The 19,617-nt window shown below is 38.1% G+C and overlaps 1 protein-coding gene across 4 annotated transcripts in view; it reads left to right on the plus strand.

The window, feature by feature from the left end:
- Positions 1 to 19,617, plus strand: part of COL12A1 (collagen type XII alpha 1 chain) — a 116,012-nt gene that overhangs the window by 69,492 nt on the left and 26,903 nt on the right. For all 4 annotated transcript variants that reach the window (XM_027601982.2, XM_027601980.2, XM_027601983.2 and 1 more), the window contains 16 exons: positions 1,259 to 1,388; positions 2,072 to 2,214; positions 3,905 to 4,034; positions 5,947 to 6,066; positions 7,137 to 7,283; positions 8,013 to 8,129; positions 8,301 to 8,447; positions 8,985 to 9,059; positions 10,719 to 10,858; positions 12,400 to 12,523; positions 12,697 to 12,840; positions 14,342 to 14,506; positions 15,859 to 15,897; positions 16,000 to 16,138; positions 18,226 to 18,368; positions 18,649 to 18,758. In XM_027601982.2, the coding sequence (XP_027457783.2) occupies positions 1,259 to 1,388; positions 2,072 to 2,214; positions 3,905 to 4,034; positions 5,947 to 6,066; positions 7,137 to 7,283; positions 8,013 to 8,129; positions 8,301 to 8,447; positions 8,985 to 9,059; positions 10,719 to 10,858; positions 12,400 to 12,523; positions 12,697 to 12,840; positions 14,342 to 14,506; positions 15,859 to 15,897; positions 16,000 to 16,138; positions 18,226 to 18,368; positions 18,649 to 18,758 (2,013 nt within the window). The remainder of the gene's footprint in view (positions 1 to 1,258; positions 1,389 to 2,071; positions 2,215 to 3,904; positions 4,035 to 5,946; positions 6,067 to 7,136; positions 7,284 to 8,012; positions 8,130 to 8,300; positions 8,448 to 8,984; positions 9,060 to 10,718; positions 10,859 to 12,399; positions 12,524 to 12,696; positions 12,841 to 14,341; positions 14,507 to 15,858; positions 15,898 to 15,999; positions 16,139 to 18,225; positions 18,369 to 18,648; positions 18,759 to 19,617) is intronic.

Below are 19,617 nucleotides of genomic sequence, written 5' to 3' on the forward strand. Positions count from 1 at the left end.
TGCGCCTCCTGCCATGGCTGCTGGGCCAGAACAGTAAGTCAGTTGTTGGTGTGGCCCCCAGTCTCATGGAAACGTCCTTTCCTGATGAACATAGCCTTGGGTTTGTGCCTTGTTTGCTGGCCTGTGAGAATGCCAGCCACAAACATGATAATGAATAATGCTTAGGTGGTTGCTCCTAATGATTTAAGGCAGGTGTACTAACTATAGGGTGAGTTGGCAAAAATGAATTTTGGGAAAATACAAATTAAATATATGACTTAAAAAGACCAGTAGTAAATGCAAATCATTGATAGACCTTGTCGATATGGGCTTTTGTTGTAACATAGAAATGTCTCTATTATGAAAATCTTTTTTTTAAAACAGATTTTATTTATTTATTTGAGAGAGAGGGACAGAGATTGCGACAGAGAGAAAGAGAGAGAGAGCACAAGCAGGGGGGGAGAGGAAGAAGCAGGCTCCCCACTGAGCCGGTAGCCCGATGCGGGGCTCAATTCCAGGACCCTGGGATTAAGACCTGAGCTGAAGGCAGACACTTAACCCACTGAGCCACCCTGGTGCCCCATGTTATGAAAATATCTTAATGTTTGCCTTCGCTGGCTCTTACAAATTGTCCAGTTTATTTTCCGTTCCCAGTACTATTCAGTTTTATAAGTAGATTGATAATGTAAGAATCAGAAACTACTAATTTGTATAAGAGTAGTCTCAGAATACCTAAGGGAAAGTAAATCAATAGACTAATTTATGTCTTTATAAATATGGACAATGGTGGTGAACAAAGAAAAACAAATGATTTGCCTGTCCCTTGTGTATGGTGGGACAACATTGCCCTTATCCATTTGTGGAGTGGCTCTCTATTTTAACACAAAATGTCTTCCCTACTAGCGTGTGGGGGATCCCTTCTCTTATGTGTGTCTAACATTCGGGATGCTCCGTAGGTAACTACCATGAATCCCGGATGTTGTATTTGGGAATCTTCACAACAAACATAAATGAGAGATGATTGAAGCTAGTAAGGGTAGCTTAGTATGTTTATTAGCTTAGTGAGTGTGAACTCACTTTTTTTTGGGAGGGGGAATTTCTGAGGAGAAATTGTATCTCACAGTGTGGCTTTGTAGGATCTCATGAGGAAGTATAGTAGTTAGCTTCTGATGTGCCTAGGCTTAGCTTTTTATTATAAATGTTACTACATTGACTAATAGAAGACTTGATAAGCATTTGAGTTGCTGTCAAGCAGAATTTGGAATTTCCTCCCCTCCAGATTGTGGCGCCAGGAAACACACGCACCGTGCACCTGGAGCGGCTGATTCCTGACACACCCTATTCTGTGAACATTGTAGCTCTCTACTCTGATGGAGAGGGGAATCCCAGCCCTGGCCAGGGCCGAACGCGTGAGGCAGAAATCCTTTCTCCACCCCATTCCCTTATAACTTGGTTGGCGGGGCTTCTCTGAGTGAGTGAGAAGAGGGAGGTGGGTGGTGAGTGAGAGGTGGTGAGAGCTCTCTCCACCCCTGCACAGGCGAGGGTAGGCCTGGGCATGCGGTTCTGCCTGGGCATCCCCACATTCAAATTCCAGGCTGAGGCTCTGGGCCTGTGACAGCCGTTGGTGCTGAGTGAACTGCTATGGGCTATTTTCTCATCTGGGACTTAAGTTAAGGAGAGGCTGTGCTCTTCTGCCCTGAAGTGAGTCTTGTCACCAGGCGGGCACTTTAGAAATGTGAGGGCTCTGCCTCTATGTTTCATTAAACAGGAGGTGGTTATGGTAGTTTAAAATAATCCCTTTCTCTCCCAGTCTCTATATTTAAGCTCAAACCTAGCTCAGTGTCACTGAAAGTTCAGCATGTAACCGTAGCTCTGAAATGTAGCACTCTCTGTTGTTTATGGTTTCACATTAAAACCAGAGGAGGTCTATATTTTATCATAAGGGAGTAAACATCCTAATGAGTGTGAAACTCCCACAAATGACTTCCTTAATTTGACCCGGGTAAAATTCTTTTAATACCCCTCCCGCCACCCCCATGTCCACTGTGCTCACAGGCAGGCAATTAACTTGATTGTATTTTTATTTATTTAGTACCACGAAGTGGACCAAGAAATATGAGAGTCTTTGGGGAGACAACCAATAGCCTCTCTGTATCCTGGGATCATGCCGATGGGCCAGTTCAGCAATACAGGATCATTTATTCTCCCACTGTTGGAGATCCCATTGATGAATATGTGAGTCCACTTCTCACTTAGTTGAGCATTTTGTAAACTTTCACCTGGTTGGAAGGTGAAATTAAGCTTTTTTCTTTGGAAGTGTACTGTGATTACAGTTGAGTAATTGTGTGACAGTCACACAATTCCTCATTCCATGATTTCCTCTGACATGATATTGGGAACACCCAAATGCGTCTAATGTGGCCTCCCACATTACAGAGAATCAATGTCTTTGGGCCCATTTCTGTTCTAAAGACAGATTGGAAAATTGTCTTATTGCATGAAATGTGTATTTCTAGCCACCAAATTTTCTTCATTGGAACTGGGTCTAGTGAGACATGATACCTAATATTCTGAGCTACTTAATGTTCAAAAGATGTGACCATCCAAACCTTATCCTTTCTTTAAATCTAATTTCTCTACAAGATACCCCTTAAGTATTCAAGTGCTAACTGATGTCTCTTTTCTTTAAATTTAACATTTTTCATTACACTTTGGTTTTGGAATAGACATGCTTTCATATTAGTTTCAAACTTTTTGTGTGTCACACTATCTCTCGAGAACCAGATTTAGGTTTCTTGTAGCTTCCTCATTGCCCTCACCAGGCATATCCATTTGCTATGGATGGAAAAGCTCACCACTTTTTAAAAAGTGTACTGATTGATGGAAGCAATAGGTCAGTAGAAAAATTACACAAAATATTGATAGTAAAGCAGTTAGATCTGTGGTTTACAACCATTTTGCCACAGACCCTCTTGGATCATTTCCCCTTTGTTCTCCCCATGTTATGTTTCATCTATTTGAACTTGATATATTAAACTTTAATTCAAACCTGCATTTTTATTCATCAGAAACATATGTAATTGTCATTTAGAGTTTCTGATCAAAATGAGATAAACAGTACTACCACACTTAATTTGCCAAAGCAAAGAAGCTGGTGCTTTAACATTTATATTTTAATAAATTGCCATGCACAGGTACTTGACTTTTCCCCACTTCCTGAAAGCATTAAAAATATAATCCCCCCCCCCCAATTCACCATTTGTAACCAGGGGACTCTGTGCCGGGAATCACTGGCATAAGTGAGGCACGTTGTTTGTAGAAGTAAAGCATAGTGTTGGAAGAGAGACTGAGAGATTTATCTGGTTCGCATCCTCTTCATGGAGGTAGTTGAATGTATTTTCCATTTCCTGTTTTTCATCTTTTCCACCTAATTAGTATCAGTGAAGCTGATATTCCTGAGGGCAGGCTCGGAGTCCATGTTTGCTCACCAATGCATTCCCAACAGCAATCACCACTCCTGGCCCACCGTGGCTGTATGGTGTGTATTTGTTGCAGGCATGCATGAAAATGTAACACACAGATGGGAGATGGAGACAAACGTGGGGCTGCTGTGTGCTGCAGTAGTCAGTAATGTGCACCGAGGTGTCATGCGTGGTTTTACCTTTCATCTGCACAATTTCCTCCAGAGACAGGAAGTCACAAGGCTGGTAAATGGCTGATCTGGGATTCGAGCTCAGATCTCTCTGACCCTCAGACCATTCTTGCGTGCTGCACAGAAACAGTGTAGACCTTGACATGAGCATTGTGTAACAGAAGCAAAACATGAAGAAACCATTGCTGGCTGTTTATAGAAATAAAACAGTGTTGTCTTTTGATCTGGAAGGCCTCTGGCTGATAATTAATTTGTAATTTAACTTCCCTACAGACCACAGTCCCAGGCAGAAGGAATAATGTGATGCTGCAGCCGCTGCAACCTGATACTCCATATAAAATTACTGTTATTCCTGTTTATGAAGATGGAGATGGTGGCCATCTAACAGGAAATGGAAGAACTGGTAAATGTCTTATCCCTTTTATAATCTTTAAGTTTTGCCTTTACCAATGCATCCCAAATACTACATAATGCTGCATTAACATTTACATTAAACATTGAATTTTGGCAAAAATGATATGGGAACAGAATTTTATGTTAACTTTTTAGAAGTCCACTAAAAGAAGAAAAAGGAGACAAAAATCTGCATGTTCTGTTTTGTTGAGATGGTTTTGTTAAAACCATCGCATATTTTCTGAATAATGTTTTAGTTTGTGTGGGATCAGTGAAGGAGGTAGCTGTTAACTCAGTCAATGTAGTATCAGCAAAAAACACTATCTTGATAGAATCTTAAGTCATAAAGAAGCAAGATGATTATCAATCATCTTTTGTCTTTACAATTTTTTTTCTATTGTACCAAGTAATTTACAGAAAATTATTTGCATTCGGGCCCCTTTCTAACTTACATAGGAGTCAATTTCTTTTCTTTTTTCTTTTTTTTAAAGATTTTTTTTTATTTATTTGACAGAGAGAGACACAGCGAGAGAGGGAACACAAGCAGGGGGAGTGGGAGAGGGAGAAGCAGGCTTTCCGCAGAGTGGAGATGCTTAAGGACTGAGCTACCCAGACGCCCACAGGAGTCAATTTCTTCCTGTTTAGAGCAAAGATTCTCCAAGTCAGTTGCTTGTTGGAATCACCTGAGGAGCTTTAAAACATGCTTGTGCCTGGGTACCACCCCCAGAGATACTAATGGATTTGGTCTGAGGTGTGACCTGGATCTGCTTACATTCTAGTGTACAGCGAAGATTGAAAGTCACTGGTTCAGCATAAAGGCAGGCTGGGCTATAGGTCTGAGTTCTGTTACTGGTCAATATGGGTGTTCTTCTTTCCACTTCATTCTGCAAAAATCCACTTAAGTAAATGATTTCAGGTGCCTTGCTACATTCGGTTGCCCCAACTCTTTTGGTGCTTAAACAATCTTGACATTACAGAATTTGGGAGAGGTAACATTTAAAAACTCCCAAGAGAAAAGCGTGACTAGAGTTGTTTTAGTTTAGTCTCTCAAGGCTAGGAGTTTATATATTTATTGATACTTATTTTCTACAGGACTGAATCAATGGAGACTCAGTTTAGTGATTCAAGATGATTTAAATTGAACAACCTTTCATTTTTCACATTCCCTTTGGTTTTAGAATATATTTTGGTACTTTTCTAGGGGAAATGGCATGTTTTAGAATTTTGTGCTTTTCAAAATATATAAAAAAATCTTTACCAGACTTGAATTTTCCAGGATGTGCCAAAGCCGTTTCTAGTTTCTCTTGCAAAAAAAGTTTTTAAGTTGAATTCTTTATTTGTGTAATGCGATAAATAATAACTCAGGGACGACTCAGCATGCTGCCTGACAGCATTGGTTTACAGGGTGTGTAGTTGGAGGCAGTAAGTACCTCTGGAGGCTTGAGGATTTGCTCTAGGTTATGCTGGGGGAGGATAGAAGGGTGCTGGGAATGAATATCATTTTAGTCACTAGCTAGCTGTGTGGTCTTGGGCAAATTGAATCTTATTTATGTGATAAGGTGGTTGGACTAGACAGTTTCTAAATTGCTTTTTGGCTCTAACAATCTGTAATCTATAACATGTTAAAAATGGTATGAGATCTCTTGTAGTTTCTGTAATTCTACATTATATAACCTAACAGCTCTGGGACACCTCAGTTCCTGAGTCCATTTGAGTGCTGTTCGAATTTGGATAACTGCTAAGCTTTCTGTTGAACATTGCAAAACTTTTAGATTGTTTTCTGGATGAGGACATTATAGGATTTTATTAAATTATTCTCATGGGACCGCACTATCAGTACTCATAGTCAGTACTCATAAAGGTCTATGCCCTCCTTGTGTGTCAATGAAAGGTCAGTAATGTGTGCCAATATTTGCTTGCAGTGGGACTGCTTCCACCACAAAACATACACATCTCTGACGAATGGTACACGAGATTCAGGGTATCCTGGGATCCTTCACCCTCTCCGGTTCTTGGATATAAAATTGTGTATAAGCCAGTGGGTAAGGAAGCACCTTTATTATCATAAAAATGCATCAGAAAGCTGTTTGTTTATGAGGGAGAGCTCATTAGATTCTCTTGGTAGTTCAGTTGTCACATCCCCTCCCACAAGAGGCAAGACATTTTTGGAAAGAATGTTCTAAGCCAATAGTCTGAAGTGTCATTGTTACTATGAGTGCAGATGAGACTCTCATTAAATTGCATAATTAAAAACTTTGGCCTGGTTCATAAAATTACACAAATGGAATCTGTGTCCAGACATTCTATAAGCTATTATGATTGTGAAATAATGCATATTTAATCACTATAAACTCTTATCTTTTCCAGTATGTCAAGGTGTTATTCCATTTGGGGCATATGCATTTTAGTTTTTTCTTGCTGGGCTTGCTTTCAACTTCCCATTGACATGTGCACCTAAATGGATATCACCTTGATTAAGTGATTTGCTATCTTTATTCCTGTTCTGTCCGTATGCTTAGCAAAATGGAAGAAAAATACTCTTCATACCAAATTTGCCAGGGTCTCTTCCACACCTGAGGAAGGGTGTGAGCTAGGAAAAGATTGAGGAGAGAGGACAAGAGAAGGGAAACATGGGCCTTAAGAGAGATAACCGAAGGGAGGAGGAGGTGTTGGTAACTGAGGACCTTTAGTAACCAAACTTGTGGGTCGAGGACCAAGACAGAAGTTCTTAAATCATCTCTACGACAAACTGGAAAAATGTTAAGTGAGCATATGCAAAACTGCCAAAGTGGGGCTTAGAGAAGAGGCTTGAGGGTTTAGAGTAGTTGACTGTGTGATAGAATTTATTCATTAAAGGAACATTGATGACATATCTACTACATTCTAGGTACTGTGCTGTGTATGCTTTAAGAATAAGAGGTGAAGAATTGAGTCTCTGCTTATAGTTTTGTATTCACTATATAATGGAACGTGTGTTACAGTGAGCAAGTGCATGATGGGCTGTGGAATTAATGGTATTCATACTATCATTTGAGTATAAGTTATTTGATTTTAAGGAAAATATGAGACTGGGGTGGAATATTTCTTTGTCTTTTTGTGATTGTTATTAAAGGTTCCAATGAGCCCATGGAAGTTTTTGTTGGAGAAATGACATCATACACGCTACACAATCTCAATCCTAGCACTACTTATGATGTGAATGTTTACGCTCAGTATGATTCTGGACTCAGTGTCCCTCTGACGGATCAAGGCACTACCTGTGAGTCACGTATTTTTTTCATGGTTGTAAGAAAAATGTAGTACAAATTGCAAGGTCAGCCTCTTTTAATTTTATTTCTTCTTAACATATGCATGTTTCCTTGGCATTCAATAAGTGGTTCTTTCTTGTCCAGCCAAACAAATATATAAGGAATATAATTGAATATACAAAGATGTATGTGATGAGATATTTTTATTTCTCATAAGATATATTTTGAATTTTGAAAGATAAAAAGTATAGAAATTATGATTTTATCCATGAATGATCTGTAAAATTAGATTTGGAATGCTACGTACTTTTTTGACATATGATGTTTAAAAATATATTACCTAAATGCATTGATTTAACTGAAAGTTTTCACAGAAATGCCGTGATTACTGACTCAGCCCAAAGATAGATTTTTGTCATCAACAAGTACTGAATAACTATTTAAAGACTTAGGAGATAGCCCTTTAGAAAAATTTCTTATTATTTTACATGAGACAACATGTAGTGTCCAGTGGGACTATGTGGAATTTCTTTCCCTTGAAAATTAGTGATAGAAAGAGAGGTCTGATTTAGCTGTACCACATTTTCATGTACGTTTCATGTAAGTTTCTTACAGGGAGACATACTAAGAATTTAGGCTTTTTTTTTCAGCCACAGAAGTTTTAAAATTGTGTTATGATTAAAAGTATGCTTTTTTGTCTTTATTTGCAAAGTAAATCTATTTCTTTTTTTATTTTGTAGTGTATTTAAATGTGACAGATCTGAAAACTTACCAGGTTGGGTGGGATACATTCTGTGTTAGATGGTCACCTCACCGGGCAGCCACCTCCTACAGGCTAAAATTAAGCCCTGCAGATGGTACGTGTGCCAAAAAAATAAAAAATTAAAAAAAAATAATAATAAAGAACTGGAGCACATAGTAGCGACATTTTAAACTTCAGTAAAGGAGTGAAAGAGATGAAATGATATATAAAAATGTCTTTAAATACAGTTGATGGTGACACTGGTATTTCCTTTTGTCATAATCAGGAAGCAGAGGACAAGAAATCACAGTGCGTGGATCAGAAACCAGTCACTGCTTCACTGGTCTTTCACCAGACGCTGATTATGGTGTCACTGTTTTTGTGCAGACACCAAATCTCGAGGGACCTGGAGTCTCTGTCAAAGAACATACCAGTAAGTTTTTGAGTAATCTGAAAATCTCTGTATGGCTTCAGAATAGAATGTTCTAGGTAAGGGAGACTTAAGTGACTCCCGTGTAGGCACTTCTTCCTATGGACCACAGTAATTATAATGACGGCAGATTCATGAAGAAGGAATCTGTAGCTGGTTCAGGACCTTTCTCTATAACAAATCCACGTTTTCCCCATTACAGAGTTGGTGTTATTTTAAGGAAAAGGCTACAGGAGAGAGATAAGGTTCTTGCTGGCAGTGAGAAGGTGAATATGCACCCATAGTAGTGACTTTTACTCACTGACCCTATTCGAAGGTCTTTCATGTGTCCTTTGAGTCGTGGTTTTGCTTTCCGCAGCTGTAGTCAGTGTTCGAATGACTACAGATGACACCAAATTTGGGTAAAATAGAATTTCCAGTCTATCAGTGCCAATGAGATTTGATTTGCTATCTAGGACTTAAATTCCTCGTAAAATGGACTTCCTGTGATATGAAATTTGCACAGGTTCCGTTCTTCTAATTATTCTTTTTTAATTCTAGCTGTAAAACCAACAGAAGCCCCTACGGAGCCACCCACACCTCCTCCCCCTCCAACAATTCCACCGGCCCGGGATGGTAAGTGGCGGTACATTCAGCTGGTAGGGATTTATAGCCTTCTTATTTATGTAGCCTATACATGATTTCCAATTGATATAGGGTATTTCCGATTTACTATTCTTGCTGAAGAATTTTTAGATTAAAAAAAAAAAGATTATCGGTAATTGTTCTCCCCTGGCCCATTTTGGTGTGTATGAAATCAGTCATGAACTATAGTGCTTCAGTTGGAACTCTGTTTCCTTGATTTTGCGGATTAATGTCTAGTGATACTTTACCTAGTCCATGGTCACATGATGGGCATTCCTTTCTCCTGGCTGCCGGCATCAGTAGGCACTGTGAACGGTTTTGGCTGTATCTTCAACCTACCCGTGGGGCCTTTGGCTTTGGAATTCCTGGCTTCTGCCCTGGATTGCACAAAGCTAAAAAATATTCATTCACTGAAGTTCGAGACATAATTGTCACTTGCAGTGAACTGGCAAAAAGACGTGCTGAGCTAATAGGACTGGTCTCTCAGTAATTTGGGGCAATTCTCAGTGTTTTATCAGATTTAAGTTTAAGCTAATTAACTACTGGTTTATTCTTTTTCCCACATTCTGTTTCCAGCATTTAACTGAAAGACCTTCAGATTTTAAAAGCATTTTTCTTTTGTCTTAGAAGGTTCTAGAATGCTACAACTTTATTAAACCTATTACATAAATAAAATTAAAAATTAAAAGTGTATTCTTATATGATAAAATAATATTATACAGGGCAAATAGTGTTATTATAAGGTAAAATAATAATGGGTTTCTTTAAATTAGACTGTTGAAAGAAATTCAGTAAATAAATTTGGCTTAAAATGTTAATTTTATTTTAAGAGACTCTACTTTTTAAAGCAATCTTAGGTTCACAGCACAATTGAGCTGAAACTACATGGAGTTCCCATATATAACCTCCCCCACACCACCCCGGCTCCCCTGGTGTCAACATCCAGCACCAGAGTGGTGCATTTGTTACAATCCATGAGCCTACATTGGCACATCATTTTCATCCACAGTCCACAGTTTACATTAGGGTTCACTGCTAGCGCTGTATATTCTACATGTTAGGTTTTTATATACTGAAATTTTAATTTTTTTTTAACCCTCCAAGTCTGAAAATTCAAATCAAAGACATTATTTTATTCTTTCCCTTCTTCCCTCCCTATAATTCTAGTGGCCTAATTTAAAATGAAAAGACACCTTATTTGCACCAAATCTTCACTAATTATACACAAAATCTCTATACCCACTGATGGCTGTTCTTAAATTCTGGACATCATTGCTTTTCATTTGATTTCCTCCTCTTCTATTGTTTGAAGCCACTTGAACAGTTCCATGAGGAAAGAACATATATTTGCATAATGGATCTAAACAGATGGAGTAATTCCAGAGCAGAAATTGAGGGCCCGTTAGACTAGTGCTCCTCAAACTTCATTGTGCATGTGATTTGTCTGGGTATCTTGTTGTTAATCGAATCCAGGAGGCCTGGGGTAGGGCCAAGGATTCTGCATTTCTAAGAAGCTCTCAGGAGATGCGGCTGCTGCTGAACTACACCTTGAGTAGTGGGGTTTTAGGCTACATTTCTTGGTTTTGTAACTTCATTTGAATGAAAAAATTCATGAGATTTGGGGTTTCTCTGTTTTTTTTTTTTCCTCAGTATGCAAAGGGGCCAAGGCAGACATTGTATTCTTGACTGATGCCTCCTGGAGTATCGGGGATGATAATTTTAACAAAGTTGTAAAATTCATCTTCAATACTGTGGGAGCCTTTGATGAAATCAGTCCTGCTGGAATTCAGGTGGGTACTATTTCATAGGTGGCTATTCATTTGTAATGTCTTGTTGTTTCCTTTGAATATTTGTTTTTAAGTAGAAAGGATTTTTTTTTTAAAGATTTTATTTATTTGTTTGACAGAGAGAGACAGCGAGAGAGGGAACACAAGCAGGGGGAGTGGGAGAGGGAGAAACAGGCTTCCCGCTGAGCGGGGAGCCCGATGCGGGCCTCGATCCCAGGACCCCGGGATCATGACCTGAGCTGAAGGCAGACGTTTAACGCCTGAGCCACCCAGGCGCCCCTAAGTAGAAAGGCTTTTCAGTATAAACTATGTTTTAACTTTTGTTATTTACTATTTTCTTGACACATGAATTTTTGGGAAGGAGTTGGGCATAGATGGCAAATAGAAAAATAAACCCTCCTCTAGGTATTCTCTTGGCTAGATGATTCTCCTTTTGAAGAGTTTAGGGCATTCCTACTCTGACTTCCTGCTTAAGACTTCCGATGATGATACATTTCCACAAAAGGTCATCTAATGTTCTGGAAATTAAATGCATTATGATTGTCATACTCTGTTAAGTTAGAGGACTCAGTGATGAATAGTGACTGGAGTGGGTGTGTGGCATTTTGTACTTGGTCATTGTGGCATCTTAGATTATGAAAGTAAGAGATTTTGACATAAGCCACAAATAATTTCATAAACAAATCACTTCTTTTTTTTATGGAATATACTAAATTTCAAATCCCCAAATAATCCTGGGAACATTTTTCCAACCCAAGAAGAGTAAAAATTCAAGCTGGTTATAGTCTTAATTTAATGTATTAGCAACCAAGCCATCTTTTTCATCCTTCTAGAAATTGAGATTTCTAGTAAAGAGTAAAAAAATAAGTACTGTATTTTATTAACTTCTATGTACCAGGACTTTCTATATATGATTGTCAGTCCTTAAAACAACTCTAGAAAGTAAGTATAATTATCTCCATTTTACTAATATGGAAACAAAAGCCCAGAGATGCAGAGAATTTGCCCTGTGTCACATAGCTACCAATGGGCAGAACCAGGATTTGAATTCTGACTATGAAGCCTGTACTCTGTCCAGTTAATCATACTGTTACTACACTTGTGGTGGGTGCTGATTATTATCACATAGGCAACATTTTAGTATTACCATAAAGAGTGGATGCAGTTAATGAGAAGAAGCAGTTGGCTGAGAACCAATTGCTTCGCCGACATTTGAGTTCAAGATGGTGTGTTCTCATTTCTAATCCTGGGACTTCACTCTTCCCTAGCTTTACCCATCCCTTCCTACATCCTAGAGAGAGGATGTGGATACCATGTGAATACAGCATATTTACAATGTTAATATTATCAACAATTTCATCGAGGAGTAGAAATGAGAGAATTTAATGAGACAATAGTATCAGTGTTATAACATTAGCTATAGAGAGCTTATAATATTCTGTCAGATCTAAGACACTTGCCCATCAACACCAGGAGGAGCCACTGGAAAATTAAAATATAAAAAGAGGCATCTTAACCTCATCACCGACCACATTTCCTTTCAGGTCTCATTTGTGCAATACAGTGATGAGGTCAAGTCTGAGTTCAAGCTGAACACATACAATGACAAGGCCCAAGCCCTGGGGGCCCTCCAGAATATTAGGTACCGAGGAGGCAACACAAGGACAGGTACAGTTAATCAAAGTGTACGTCGACCTTCACTCTCCAAAGTGTTGGGCGTGGTAGAACCAAGTGTACTATCACATTTCATTATTCAGATTCTTATCAATTGAGTGTGACTAATGGCACTTGGATAGTTTTCACAGAACTGACACCAAAATGTTCCATGCCACACTCTATAGGCAAGGCTCTCACGTTTATCAAGGAGAAGGTCTTGACCTGGGAGAGCGGCATGAGGAAGAATGTCCCCAAGGTGCTGGTTGTGGTCACAGACGGTCGGTCACAGGATGAGGTCAAGAAGGCAGCTCTGGTCATCCAGCAGTCAGGTAAGCCCTGGCAATCTGGTGCCTGGTGATCGCACTCATGATCTTCACGTGTTTTACGTGTTCCGGAATGATTGCGAAAGTTGAAACTGCTGCTTTTACTTTATTGTTCCTGCTTTACTCTGGACTCCGTACCCTTGAAATGTTGGTTTATATTTAATCATGGATGGTTTAGTAATTGCTCCAAAAGGACATGGTATATATCTTCACTGAAGATGTGACTCGGGGTGTATAAAAGAGCAAACCTACCTTCCCCAGAGTGGCTGGCAGGCTACAGAATGCAGTAAGAGAATGCTCCTAGAACAGGCTTCATGCCACAGCAGACATGAATTTTGGTGCTGGGTCCCCGTGCAAGGAGAAGCATAGGGAAGCCTTTAGCTTTAGCACGTCCTTGCAGACGCAGACCCGATGCAGATTGCTGAAAGGAGGTGTAGTGAGGCCTCAGGAAGACATCTTTGGGGTCGACCTTGAAAAATCAAATACCCCGAGAGCCTCCTGGCAACACTGCCCATTGGATTCATTTTTTAGCATTACTAAAATGAATGAAATGAGGTCTTACCGGTACTTGCATTCACACCCTCCACACCCCCGATTCCCAACCCCCAGGCAGAGTCCAAGGTTAACATATTTTGGAGAGAATTATATTTTGTGCAAATTACAAAATAATTTGTTATATGGAATTTGTCAACTGGACATACAGGATTCTTTGGCTAAAAGTATGAGTCATGATTAGCGCTAAGTCATACCGTCTTCTTTCAATACAGATTGTTCTTTGCCATGACTTTTTTTTTAAAATAAATTTTTGCCTTTATGTTGCACACTTTAAGAGGATATACACGTATTTTGGGCTTTTGGCTGATTTAAGTTTGCAGTTATGAATACTTGCTTAAGTTACATTATTCATATCTCGTTAGAGAACTAATTTCTTATATAGTCTATTTTTTCTACTTTCAAATTAAGCTTTTGGAGTGAAGGCTTTATTTATTTGTATTAGCCTAAATAAATGAAAGTCTATTGCCAGTGGGAATTGTCAATTCCATTTCGAAAATGGCTAGAGTGCTGCCCTTGAGCCTGAGTTTGTTGAGAATATCAGTTTCAAGAACTCAGATTTTAAAATGAGCCCATTCTTGGTTTCTGGATTACATAAGCCTAAAATGTTAATGGTGCCTAAGAGAGCTATAGAATAGATGAGTAGATTAGGACTGGGGGGTCTCTGGAAGGAAACGTGCACCACATGAAGACTTCCTGCTGTTAAAATGTGCTTCTCTTAATTGTTAGGATTTTATTTTAGGAAACCCAATTAGTTGAGTTTTCTGAGCCAGAAAATAGGAAGACCTGGAAAAAGTACCTCTTTATTAAAGAGAGTTTATGTCAATTAAAAGGATTTGCTGCATCTACTGAGAAAATTCAGCATCATTTCTGAAAAGATTTTATTTTGAATTGCTGAAACAACAAAGGACGGAAAAAAGGATCTGTAATTCACTCTATAAACACTGCTTTGCAGGGTTCAGTGTCTTTGTAGTTGGCGTGGCTGACGTTGACTACAACGAGCTTGCCAACATCGCCAGCAAACCAAGCGAACGGCATGTGTTCATTGTTGATGACTTTGAATCTTTTGAGAAGATTGAGGACAACCTCATTACATTTGTCTGTGAAACTGCCACTTCAAGTAAGTCCTGGTCCAAATGGATCTACAATCTCACCTGTTTTGGAAGATAACAACTTAGTGGACAACTGTCTGTCCTATATGGGATCAAGTCTGTGCATAAATAGATCCTGGGGAAATCACTTGGGAATCTGATGAATCATTGTTCCTATTGAGATTGTGCTAAATGTGTGTTTGTCAGAGGTCCGCTTTTAGCTTTGACGATGTAATATTCCTTGTATGGAAATGAAATGTTTTAACATATCCCTTTCCCACCATCCTGATGCTATGACATTTGAGTAAATTAATCTTCAGCTTCGAAGTGCATTTCTGAAAGATGAAGGTTTTCCCTATTAGTAACCAATTGGTATTTGTTCTGTCAACATCCGTGCTTCAAGGGAGCAATGAAAACACTGACCCTTGCATGTGCACTCCGTAGAAATGCACTCGGTTTTCATTTGTTTTTTTGGGTGTAGAGTTTTTATTTTTTGCCAAGACTTCAAGTTCAGTTTTTAAAATACAGTGAAGGACCAAAGATTAATTATTTAAGTCAATTATCCTCTTCCCCATCCATAAGTGCTGATTCTTGGGATATTATATTATGGAGACAGTTTTGTGGCTAGTATAGACCCCTGGTCCTAAGAAGGGCTATACTTTACAAGTGTTATATTTCCCCCTATTAAGCATTAGTAAAAACTCAGAACTCTAGGTCGAGATGGCGGTAGTCAACAAACGGCCGTGGTTTTACTGTGAGAGCTTATGCTGGAGTTCAGAATGGAGCTGCGCTGGGGGAAGTGGGTTTGGATGTACTGTTGTCTCCCTTGTACTGCAGGGGGTCCTGAAAGCCAAACCCTGGTAGCCCTGGCTCTGGGGGGGTGGTTCAGGGTGAAAACTATGGCACACTCGTCACTGTTAGGTGATGTTTGGTGGCCAACATGAGGCTTGGCGGCATGTCAAAGATGGCTGAATAGGGGCAAACTCCTCCTGCCTTTGCCTACCTTTAAAATGCCATGGGAGAAAGCTTCTTTCATCTACTGAGGAACATCTGAAAATTTAATTCTTTTTACCTCTATTTTAACTTATTGAATTCTCTATTAAAATCCTTTCATTCTATTTTACTATTCATAAGAACACTGTAAAATGCCCACTTGGGTTGGAGAATTAAAGGAGAAAACATTGATTATACTAGTCGGTACGAGAATTTCTACCACACAAAGGAAGTGTACAAAAAATAACATATAAAAGGATAGATTGGTGTTATTTTTTATAAATGAATGAACAGTTACTTGGTACATGTACATAGCTGACTTCTGTGCGTATACAACGTGTGTATTTCATGTTGATGAATCGTACTTAAAGAGCACTCTACATTGCAGGTTGTCCTCTCATTTATTTGGATGGCTACACCTCACCAGGTAAGCGTTTATACCCTTGAACTAATTTATTTCAGGATTTAAGCAATAAAATCATTAAAATAACCTCATTTCAATATTGGTTTTTCTTTTTTTGTTGTAAAGGTTTTAAGATGTTAGAAGCATACAACCTGACGGAAAAGAATTTTGCTTCTGTACCAGGAGTCTCTTTGGAGTCAGGGTCTTTCCCCAGCTACTCAGCTTACAAGCTTCAGAAGAATGCCTTTGTGAATCAGCCTACGGCGTAAGTGTGACAACTAGGAGGTTCCTTTTCTTATAATGGGCCTGACACTTTCCCGAGGTTCTTAGAATTGTGCTGACTTCTTAAAAGCTAGAAGCTTTAGAATTGTCAGCAGTCTCTTTATGGATGATTTAGTTTCCTTAAAAATAGTCGAGTTAAGTGTCTTCCATCAGGTCCCACAGGAGACTAGGACTCAAGCCTTGCTATTCGCAGACCCAAGAATGTCATCCTGGTTCTGTATTATTATGGATTATGGACCTTTTAGGATTTAAGGCTAGGATTGTAGATTTAAGGCTTCTTCTAAGGGAGGCTGTTTAAATAGGAAGGCAACTAATTATTTTGAACATTTCTCACTGTGGTGCAGAGGGACAGAATGGAATAAGTGCAGAATGCGAGTGGGCATTCTTTTTATTGTTTCAGATCTCCAGAAGATGAAATATTGTGGCAGTTTTGCTTGTCCAAGATCAGACAGGCAGTGGTTAGTTTTTATTGGCTAGGGCTCTGGCAATCTGTTGGGGTAGCTCTAGCTGTTGTTACTTTACTTCGCGAAAGTTTGCACCTGGGTATCATAACTAAAATATGTAATTTTTTATTTATTAGAATTAAAACACTTTAATGTTGAAAATATGTGTTTGGCAGCTTACGGAGAGAAAAGAACAAGAAGAAATAAAGCCTTCAGAATCTTAGGACAGGATCAGAAAATGATGTCTGAAATTTGAAAAACTTTGGGAAAGCTGATGGAAAATTCAGACTAAAACCAAAGCTAATTTCTTTTAAGAAAGCACAGATCATATTGTTGTAGTTTGACCACATTGGAAGTTCCTAACTCTTTTATGGTTAACCATGTTGGTTCACAGCTTTAGATTTGTCAGTGAACCTTAATACCCAGTGTTTAACTTTCAGTCACCACAAGATATGATTCCTGCGTTTTAACTTACGAGAGCCTACTGTGTTCTCAAGAGTCAGAACTTGTGGCTGAAAGAAGCTGAAAGGAAGAAGCATAAATGCAATTAAAAGTTTTTTCATCAGCACTCACTAATTGAGGAAGGAGAAAAATGGATTGGGAGGGAGATGAATTAATATGGAGAGGATAATATTTTTAACATGGATTATTATGAAGATAGTGGGTTTTTGCACATACAAAAGGCATTGTGTCAGCTTGCCCAGAACACGTTTCAAGAAGCAGGGCAGCATCGTATTCCGGAGGCAGCAGTGGTGCAATACCGGGACATGAAACTTCAAGAGACATTCTGTGCCCTCTGTCAGTTTGTGGAAGAATAGCTTCTTTTCTGTCTAAGAGCTGAGAAAGCCTTTTCACTACCCCCAGGAAGAAAGTATTATTAAATGGTCTCAGACGGAAACCCATCAATCCTGCTTCAAAGGCTCCCCCAGAACAATGACTGACTCAACTCTGGAAGAACACACGGGACCACATTTTTTGTCTAATAGTCTTAGAGCCAAGAAACACTTCCTTTTAATTGAATCACATCCTTTATCATCACTAAACGTTTGCACATGTACATGGCCTTAACATTTATTACTGGTTTTATTTTTGGGAACATGTGAGCTTCTGGAGATTATGTGATTTATTTGATTTCAAGGGAGGAATTTGGAAGTGTAAAAACGACTAGAGATAGGGAAGGAGAAATTAAAACCTTAAGCCATATGACTTATGACCTCATACCTTTTACATTGGGAATTAAGTAAGATTCATTCTCTTTAAATTACATCCATAGATATAATGCCCATCACTCTAAAATTATTATGTAATTTTATAATCATCTTTGTGTCTAGAAAAAGTTAACAGGATATTAACAGTTTTTAACAGTAGGATAAAAGACCATTGGGCAATTTCCCAGACTTTTGCACCCTTAGCGCAAAAGTAAATAATCTATTTATGTAAGAGATCTTTAATGTGTGTTCTTCTGATGTGTTTCCTAAATTTTTCCTCTTCTCATATGTAACGAGATTATTATGAATGGATTCTAATACTACCGATAGTGAGATTATCCTACAAAGATTTAAAATATCCTCTATTTCTGGTGAGAAATCCCTATTAACTAACTAATCAATTATGTTTTATCCAACAGAGATCTACATCCAAATGGACTCCCTTCTTCCTACACGATTATATTATTGTTCAGACTTCTCCCAGAAACTCCCAGCGACCCTTTTGCAATTTGGCAAATCACAGATAGAGACTACAAACCACAAGTTGGAGTGATTGCAGATCGTAAGGATTTTTATCTTATACTAAGGCACATGCATACATATTTTTGATTGTGTTTTCTCTTTCTGTCTCTTTAAAAACCTTCTGAATATATATATTTACTTGATATATGCTTTTATGTTTAAAGTTTTAAAAATATATCAGTAAATATTCTAATTACATTTTATCTCAACCTAAATGATTGAATATTTTAGAAATCTCTACAGCAGGTGTTATTTGTTAATACTTTCCCAACATAAAGCATACCGTGTGTGATTTAATAACAATTATGTGTTGGTTACAGCTTCTAGCAAGACATTATCATTCTTTAACAAGGATACAAGAGGTGAGGTACAAACTGTTACATTTGACACAGATGAAGTGAAGACATTATTTTATGGAAGTTTTCATAAGGTAAAAACATAAAATTATCTGTTTTGTTATAGAAAAATCATATGACTTAAAAATTAAAACTAATGTATAATTTATTAAAATGTCAGGTTAAATTGGTAGAAACATAGCCATGTCTTTTAAGAACAAAATCTTATTTTAGAGAATTTGATTAATTCAAGAATATTTAAAATAAAACAACAATTCTACTAATAAAGAGATAACTGGTACTAACATTTTGATATATTTTCAGTGCTAGTATCCTTTCAAAATATGAGTCACGTAGTATATATAGTATTGGATGCCTATTTTTTCTACCTACCATTTTGTTGTGAACCTTCATGTCATCTCATTTCAAAAGCTTAATTTTTGTGGATTGTATTTTAATTGATAAAATTATTCTTTTTAGAACACAGTAAGCTCCTTCTGCTTGCTTGTTTATTGAAAAGTTATAAACATGCTAGTCCAAAAGTTATGATTGTCTACCAAAATAATTAATATACATATTTATGAGATTAACTTTTCAATAAACACACTTATGAATTCTCTAAAAAATATTAAAAGTTCTAAGATGCATTCTTAGGGGATCGTCTATTCTTGTTAATCTTCATTAGTTTTTTGCATGTCAGCATCAGAGGATAATATAGACTTTCTATCAAAAAATGATAATTGACACATAAGTACTAAAGTTGGAAGCATTAGAAATGAGAAGAACTGTCTAGGTTAGGAATGGACTTTTTAATGGTATTCCTTCATCTGATGGATTGAGTTAACAGGAGGAATACCCCTTGGGCAACAGTGTGGCACTCAGAAAATTAGTCCTCGTGCATAGAAGACAAATATTTCCAGTTCAGTCTGATTCTCAAGTGAAAATTGAACTTTC

This window comes from Zalophus californianus, chromosome 7, assembly GCF_009762305.2.
Source record: "Zalophus californianus isolate mZalCal1 chromosome 7, mZalCal1.pri.v2, whole genome shotgun sequence".
Taxonomy (NCBI): Eukaryota; Metazoa; Chordata; class Mammalia; order Carnivora; family Otariidae; genus Zalophus; species Zalophus californianus.